This window comes from Sceloporus undulatus, chromosome 2 (assembly GCF_019175285.1).
Source record: "Sceloporus undulatus isolate JIND9_A2432 ecotype Alabama chromosome 2, SceUnd_v1.1, whole genome shotgun sequence".
Taxonomy (NCBI): Eukaryota; Metazoa; Chordata; class Lepidosauria; order Squamata; family Phrynosomatidae; genus Sceloporus; species Sceloporus undulatus.
The window spans coordinates 137,766,691-137,775,553 of NC_056523.1; the positions used below are offsets into that span (position 1 = coordinate 137,766,691).

General features: G+C 40.2%; 1 protein-coding gene across 1 annotated transcript in view; it reads left to right on the top strand.

Annotated features, from left to right (window-relative positions):
- Window positions 1-3,070: 3,070 nt before the first annotated feature.
- The window catches only part of CDK3 (cyclin dependent kinase 3), a 12,236-nt gene continuing 6,443 nt past the window's right edge, over window positions 3,071-8,863 (top strand). The window contains 7 exon segments of the mRNA XM_042447552.1: window positions 3,071-3,100; window positions 4,795-4,828; window positions 4,831-4,878; window positions 4,881-4,913; window positions 4,916-4,944; window positions 7,969-7,977; window positions 8,009-8,064. Coding sequence (XP_042303486.1) covers window positions 3,071-3,100; window positions 4,795-4,828; window positions 4,831-4,878; window positions 4,881-4,913; window positions 4,916-4,944; window positions 7,969-7,977; window positions 8,009-8,064 — 239 coding nt within the window.

The following is an 8,863-nucleotide window of genomic DNA, read 5'->3' on the forward strand; positions in this document are numbered from 1 at the left end:
GCCTGTTTACTGATTGTGTGACAAATAACAATGCTGAATACAGTCTTCATGCAGCCATTAAAGTACAGGAACCTCCAGTTTGACAACTATGGAGACCTTCCCCCATTACCGCTCACCAGATGACCATCCAGCTCTCCATGCCCGCTTTACTACGGAGATCACTGTGAACACACCCACTAGAAACCAAGCCCCCAGCATTTCTCCAGTCCTCCCACGGCTGGAATAGAACTGAGGATAGGGAAGAGCCCTCTGACTTATATCCCTCCATCAACCACAATGAGAGACACCCCCCTCACTTTTCCTCAGTCACTAGTGGCCAGCTGTCCATGGTCACCACAACAACTCCCAGTTGCGATGCAAACCTGCTAGTGATGAAGATGGGGCAGGGGTACACTTGAATCCCCCTCCCCCCAGTTCCTGAATTTCCGTTGGTTGTCCTGTGTGGCCAAACAACAAAGAATTCTTTCTGAGGTCCCTTGCTCATCTTTAAGACTTGCAGCTAGGCATCCCTCCACTCAGGATGGACACTTCCATTCACAAGTCTCAGGTTGCACTGCTCTTACATGAGGAAGGATGGCTCTTACCAGCTCTGTACGTGCTTTAGATAATTCCCATGTATCATAGTGTTGCTTACATAAAAGAGAGGAATAGGGTGTTCCAGGTACAACATGTTGTATAGTTTTTACATTCAAGTATCTATTCAAAAAACATGATCTACGGAAGCCAGACAATATTTACCATAGTTGTATTTAACAACATTCTATAAGAATATAAGAAAAGCCTTGCTGAACATGACCAAGGTATCTGTGGCTAGGATTCTGTTCACATGGTAGCCAGTGGAAAGTGCATAAGCTGGAAATGGAGAAACTGCACTCTCCTCCCTCTCTCCTCCCAACATAGTTTCCCAGAAACACTAGGCATGATTTCATATACTACCACTGTCAAATTCCCACCCTTCCTTTTCCTAAATTAAAAGATACCAAATTTTTATCTCCAACGTGGAGCTCTGCTCCGCCCTTAAACATCGTGATTGCTGTTTATTTCATCTCTTGTGTTTATCCAATACACTGCCCAAGACAGATCATAAACGAATTTAAAACAGAGTACGCCTAAAAATCAATCATTATAATCCGAAGAACATTTTTTTTAAAAAAGGCAAACTTTTATATTAAACTAAGAACTGAATTAAAATAATTCAAATGCACCAAAACAGGGAAAGCACAATGAACATTTAAAAGAAAATAGGAGAAAGTGGGACTTCTCTAAGATATCCTACCGGTAGCTGGTATGTATGCCTGTTTACAATTGACAAGGTGAATAGCAGCTATCTACAGATCCTACTGATCTGTGTGAATAGCAAAAAGAAAAAAGAGGAATAGCAAAAAAGAGAAAAAAGGAGATAAATAAGCCTGCCTCTAATTTGCTTATGCAAACTTACCTGACTTGGTTGTTACTTTCCCATGCAAAATTGTTTTAATAAAAAGTTTTCTGAAACAGGTTCGAACTGTTCTTTTTTATGGTGTAAAAACATATCCGTTCTTTCCATTTATTTTTGCCTCTGGTATCAAATTTTCTGTTAAAGAACGAAATAATGACTTAGCACATCCTTCATTATTGATATACATCTGTTTTGTGCAGCCATTGCCTCAGAGTAGACAGCGTTCTTGACTTTTCATAAATGTGTTTAGGGGATATGAACATCCACATTTCTTCCATCTTACATTTAAGTTCAAAATGGTGTTGTAATTATCCATCAGGGTTGTCACTAGTAGTGTTAAAGCTGAGCAAAAATGCTCCCTTCTTAAAATTAGAAAATGTGTTTGCAATTTTGTGGCAGGTATCACCAATTCTTAGCTTTTTAAAGGACTTTTACATGACTTTATTTGCATACTAACTTTTAAAACCGTTAACTATTTTGGCATAGAGGATGTGTTTCCAAATGTATTAATCATCTTGTGTACTACACACAGTGGATTATAACAGCGATACCATGAAAGCATTTTTTAAAAACGAAATATATGTATTTTCGTTCTGGTTGTTCCCCTTTGATTTTAGGGTACATGGCTGAAGTGATACCTAAACCAGCAGCACTGGTTTCATTCATAGATCATGGATGATGATAGCTATGTGTTAGTGCCAGTTCTTTGAAAAATTATAGCCAAAGGGAAACAAAAGGAGCAAGCAGATGTCGTTGTTTTTATGGAACAATGTGAATAACCTCTCACAATGCCAGGTTTGTCATAAATAAATAGAATAACAACAACAACAATATAATAGATTATAAAAATTAATATATATTATTTATTTATTATTCAACTATATGCACTTTCTGGGAGTTTGGTTATTTACAGGTGTGTTATAAACAGGAAGGATAATAATGGTTTTTCTCTTCTTTTTTATCTGTATCTTTGAAATGGCTGGAGATTATTCAATAAGAAGTAAATATATTTATATCATTGTGTGAATAATAATGAAATAATAATAATAATAATAATAATAATAATAATAGTTTATATCCCACTCTATTCCAGAACTGGGGACTCAATTTATTTGAAATGCTTTCAAGCATGCAGAGTTAATTCCGAATTATCCCAGATCTATTTTGAATCAGTTATTCACATTGACAATCTTTGTAAAAATCGGGGGGGGGGGGATGGTATTGTATCCAGGTTAAGTGGGTTTTTTGGGCAATCCCCCCCCCCCGAAAACCCCTTAATCAGGTCATTTGGGATGCATTGTGAACAACAGTGATTCAACCGGATTCATCCTGATTATTTTCACCGTCTGAACAGGGCCTTAGTCCACAATAATTAAAGACGCTATCGATTCTTTGCAGCAGAAATACTGCGTGGTCTTCCCAAGTCACTGCTTCAGAGGGATGCAAACATTTAAGGTACAGAGGGAAAGCTAAGAGTGAAAATAAATGTATTGTATTATTTATACTACGCTTGATAGTCACAATGTGTGTTTTGTTTTCTCCCTCTAGTGGTGGCATATATAGCTGTGTTGCATGAGGTGAATTTGGCCTCTTGGTAAACCTGTACAGTAGTTTGGCAGAGATTAGCAAGTCATGGAGACAAATGGGAAACTGGTCCAACAGGTGGGAAGCCTTAGAGAGCAGAGAGCTGTTTTTATTTATCCCTAAATGGCCCTTAAACCTGTAATTCACTTGGGAAAGAGGTAGTTTGGGGCGGTGTACTCAGGGGCTTTCTGAAAGTCGGGGCCTGAGCCTTCACAAAGTAAGCCCAAAACATTGACAGACCCGTTTAAACTGCCCTGGCTCAAATGCTAGGGAATCCCGGGAATATAGTTTATTGTGGCACCAAGCTCTCTTTGCAAAGAGAAGCGAAATGCCTCACTAAACTACATCTCCCAGAATTCCATAGCATTGAGCCAGGGCAGTTTAAGTGGCCTCAACTGGGTTATTCCTGCATGTGGTTTTGGTCCTAAGTAACAGTTGAGTTTCTGGCCCCTTTTGAAAATGCTGCCAAGAAATGGCAGTTGTTCAGAAGATTCCCATTCTAGAAGCCCATCCGCACGGCAGAAATAAGCCAGTTTGGCACCACTTTAATGCCAGGAGGGCGCATGCATGGAATCTGGGACGTGTACCTTGTTGCAGCAACCGGAGCGGAGCATACAAAAGCATTAAAATGTAACATATAAAATTAAAAAAAAACAACAACTATTTTAAAAGTCAAAGCAATTATGCATTAAAATTTAAAATGTATTAAAAACGCTAAACAAACCTTAAAATCTGGGTGACACAGCTTTTAACATCTTTGTCAGTCGGAAAAAGCTTGACAGCAGAAAAATGTTTTTATAGTTTTGGTCTGCATCCATGGATTCCACCCATCAGTGATTGAATAATATAATATATTAAAAATCCAAAGCAAACTTAATTGGTAATTTTTTAAAATTAAATAAGATATACCATTTTACTACATCAATGTGCATAAAGGACTGAGGCACCATGGATTTTGGTACCACAGGGTTATGGAGTGTGCGTGGAACCAAACCATACCAAAACAATTGTAATTTTTCTTAATGATCCTTCCTGCAACACAATGAACCTAGTTCCCCAGGTAAATGTGCTTAGAAAACAGAGCTGCATGAGCAAGTTTCTACTTTCTTCCCTATGGTCAGGACGGTACTAACGATTTTTTCAGGAATATTTCCTTTTTTTAAAATCAAGTTGGCCGATAGTTTTGTCTTGTGTTTTAGATCAAAAACTATAGCGACGTGGAAGAAATTGTAAAACATGGAACAGCAATAATGTTGATGCTAGTGTCAAGAGAGAAATGTGAGATGTGTACCTCATCAACTGAATAATGCAGAGCAGTAAATGCATTAGCTGCACCAACACATTCTCACTTCTTTTGTCATCTTCCGGGGCACAGCTGGGATTAAAAACAAAACCTATAATCCACCCGGATCACAACTCTGCCTGGCTATGAACTGTACAGGTGACCGTAGGAGGTCCATGTCTTTAGGTTCACATTCACAGAATTCTCATGATACTAAATGTTTCCAGAGCTTCTTGAAAGAGGACAGCCTTATGTGGAATGAGAGGGATATTGTGTTGCTGTGGTAGCTGTATGAAACAATAAATAATATAAGAATTGAGAACAACATTTGGTTTATAAAGGATTTATATATAAAGACAACCACTTTGAAAGGAGAGATGTCAATAATATCAGAGTAGAAACGTGAGGGTGGAAGGAATGGTGGCGTGGGACTATAGAGCATTTAAATGACAAAATAGAACTTTTGCTAATAGGCTGATTACATTTACAGGAGGAAACAAGAAGACAAAGAATGGACACTTTTCAAGAGTGTTCCAGAAAGTGGAGAAGATTGGGGAAGGCACATACGGCGTAGTATAAAGGCCAGACACAAGCAGACGCGCCAGTTAGTTCTTTGAAAAAGATCCGTTTAGATTCGTATGTATCTGGTCTCCATACTTCTTGTTCACACAACTTTCACACTAGCTCCCTATCAAATCAGATTTCTGTACTGAATAAAGAAAAACATGCAAGTCTAGGTAGCCACATATTTGGAACTCTCAGCTAGTGTTTTTCACACAAGATTTTGCGCTTGAGGAGTCAAGCTACTATGTAAAGTACCTTAACAATGTAATTGCAAGCAGTGAAGAAATGAAGACATTTAAGGCCAAACTAGATGTGACAAATGATGAGTGACTGTTCTTCTCCCATTAATGTTTTTTTTTAGAAATGGCATCTCTGTGACCATTTTTTCCGTATCAGACAATAGCAGCCAAGAATATCTTGATTAGGAAGAAATATAACAGGAAAGGGTAAAACCTTGGGTCCCACTCTTTTATATGCTGCTGCCTTACATGAAATGTAAGCAACCCACTAGACATAGGGTTTCTCAGGAGTCCCATCTCATCCAAACATGCTTACCTTGTGAGCATAAGTGCTCGGGATGGCTAAATGCATTGCGTTGGGATACATGGTGAACATATTAGATCACATTTTAGGGGATACTTCATAATGAAAAAAATCAGGCAACCAAGGAATACCATACAGAATTTTTAATGCTTGGTTTTTTTCCTCTGTTTTTTTTTTTGTCTTTCTTGTTTGTTTTTTCTTTTTCTTTTTGAAATTGTGTTGAAACTGTCTCATATTCCCTTTTGTAGGCTTTTTTACTACTTAATAAAAGTGTTAATTAAAAAAAGAAAAAAATAAGTAGTTGGTAGCTTGCGTATCAACTCTGATTAACCCTCACAGAAAGTTTTAATGGATCTTTAAAATAAGTTTCACACGGCACAGCATGGGTTCCTCCACATAAGGATAGATACTTGGAGGCCAATAGTTTGATTAGATTCAAAGAAGCATTTGGTACATTATCCAAGAACCAGTTCCTGCCTTGCTAATGGTATTTGATATCTGCAGTCTCCCAGTAGTCTCTTAGAAACCAGTGTCCATGAAACTCCATAATTGCTACTCCTTAGTATCCTGTTCCACCGAGCTATAGAACATCCCCAAAGGCCTATCAGTTAACCATCACTACAGAATACTCGTTTGGTATTACTGCAGAAGTCCTTTGCATAATCCTGATCGCGCAGATGCCTAGCTGATGCAGTTGCAGAGGAACTTAACTTACTTCACGTCATTGAATAACCCTACAAGGTTGGGTCTACCTACAGATTGGCCTTCTCCTATACTAAAGATTTTTAACTGTGGGTTTATGTGTTTTTAACCATCCAATTCTTCTTCTTCTTTATTTATATAGCGCCGTAGAATTCCCCCTGCACACGCTGCTACAGAAAAACAGAACATACAGAAGAGTAAAAACCTGCCTAATGCGCACGTCTAAGAAATAATCGATAAGACAGATAAAATACTGGCAGACAGGAAAGGGTTCAATAAACAGGCACACAAACTAACCATCAAACTTTTTCAAAACTTTGTGTGTTTGTGCTCCTGCCTTGGAGAGGTTAGGAAAGCAAATAATCACCATCCATCATTCAGGTCACTTGGATGAGGCACAGGGGAGAACATCATAAATCATAGAATCATAGGAGTGGAAGAGACCTCAGAAGGGCCATCCCAGTCCAACCCCCTGCCATGCAGGAAATCCAAATCAACAGCATCCCCGACCGATGGCCATCCAGCCTCTGCTTGAAACCCTCCAAAGAAGGAGACTCCAACTAACTTGCGAAGGAGTTTGTTCCACTGTCGAACAGCCCTACTCGCAGGAAGTTCCTCCTAATGTTGAGCTGGAATCCCTTTTCCTGCAGCTTGCATCCATTGCGTCCGGGTCCTAGTCTCTGGAGCAGCAAAAACAAGCTTGCTCCCTCCTCAATATGACATCCCTTCAAATATTTAAACAGGGCTATCATATCACCTCTAACCTTCTTTCTCCAGGCTAACATACCCCGCTCCCTAAGGCGTTTCCCATAGGGCATGGTTTCCAGACCCTTCATCACCATTTTAGTCACCCTCCTTGGACACGCCTCCAGTTTCTCTGGTCCTTTTTGAACTGTGGCGCCCCAGACTGGACACAACATATTCCAGGTTGGGGCCTGACCAGAGCAGAATATAGTGTCACTATTACTTCCTTGATCAGACACTATACTTCTATTGATGACCTAAAATCGCATTGGGCCTTGTTAGCATGCCGCCATCGCACTATGACCCATGTTCAACTTTGTGGTCTACGTGGACTCCTAGATCCCTTTCACATGTTTGTCTCCTAAGCCAGGTGCCCCCATCCTATATCTGTGCATTTCATTTTTCCGCCCTAAGTGGCAGTACCTTACATTTCTCCCTGTAAATGCATTGGTGAATATTACCTTGGTTTCTGGAATGTCTTTATTTTCTTTGAGTATGTGTAAGTCCTAAAAGAATTCCACAGAACAGAACAGAATAGAATAGAATCTTTATTAAAGTTATAGACCAGCAACCACTTCTTTAGGGAGCACTGGTTTTCTAATATCAACTACATAATAAAGAAGAATACAGAGAATAACCGAATAATAATACATTTTATTTATAAATTTTCACCCCTCCCGCCCTGTCCTGCGATCAGGCGGCTTACAGTAGGGTTGTAAAAACCAAACAACTCCGATCAATACATAAAGATTAAAATACCACAAACACGCAGATCATTCAATAAACATAACAACAAAAAAACCCCATGCCCACCTCTGGCCACGGAAGAGGAGGGAGGCCCACAGGATTTTATTTGGGGAATGCCTGTTGAACAGGAAGGTTGTCATCCAGTCCGAATGGGGCCAGGGTGGTGACGAGCGGAGCTCAGTGGGGCAGCGTATTCCAAAGGGCTGGGGCAGCCGTGGAGAATGTCCTCCGTGGGGTGGCAGGCTAACCACTATCCCCAGGCACCTTCAGTAATTGCCTGCCCAGACGTTCTGAGGGTGCCGAGGCGGAAAGGTACAGGAGAGAGGCGGCCCTTTATGTCCAGAATTTCTTTCCCCACAGGTAGACGGAAGGAGTTCCCCCCCCCCCCCCCCCCCCCCCACCAGTACCCAAGCAATCAGAAATCTCTCTGTTTGAAAGAACTGAAACAGCCAAACATAGTGAGGATCAGAATAAACAGTTGATTGAACTTCACCTGCTACCACTGCAGTTTAATCATAGATGGCATAATTTGTCTCTAAAAACAGAAAACTGGTGCATCTAAAGAAGTGATACTAAACTAGCAAGGAGCACTCTGTCTTTTTGGGATGCAGAAATAAGCAACCCACTAACTATTTGCTCTCGCCTCAGGGCTTTGCTGAGTCTCAAAGAAATAGCACAGGATTGTACCCTGTAGCCAAATAAACATCCTACAGTTTTGTTTGAAACTATGCAATACGGTTAGAGTGCAGAACATCGGACACATATGTAGCCAGGGCAATTAAAGTGGTGTCCAGCTGCATTATTTCTGTGGTGCAGATTATACCAAGTAAACTTAACTTAGATACTTAACCACTAGCAGTTATACAGCATCCGGTCATATAATTTATATATTTAATTAGCATTATTAACTAGCATTGTTACAGCTATGTCAAAACTAAGGGGTGAAACAGATGGTCAAAATAAGCAGGTTTCTGGCCAGCTTCCAGGCAGGGTGTTAGATAAGTCAGCTGGAAACCATTCTCAAGCTGCCCTACGGGGAGAAAGGCTGGACAAAAAGGAGCTGGATTTCTCTGCTTTCTTCCTTGTGAATGCACACCTTCTCCTTATGACTAAATGCAGCTCGAAAAGGGCGCTCTATCCTAACCCTAACCCTAATTGTACATAAAGCCCCCTGTTGCAGGAGCACATTTAGAAGGCTTAGAGCAGCCATACCCAAGCAGGGGGGGCATAAGCCCAAAAAAAAGCATGACAAATCACCC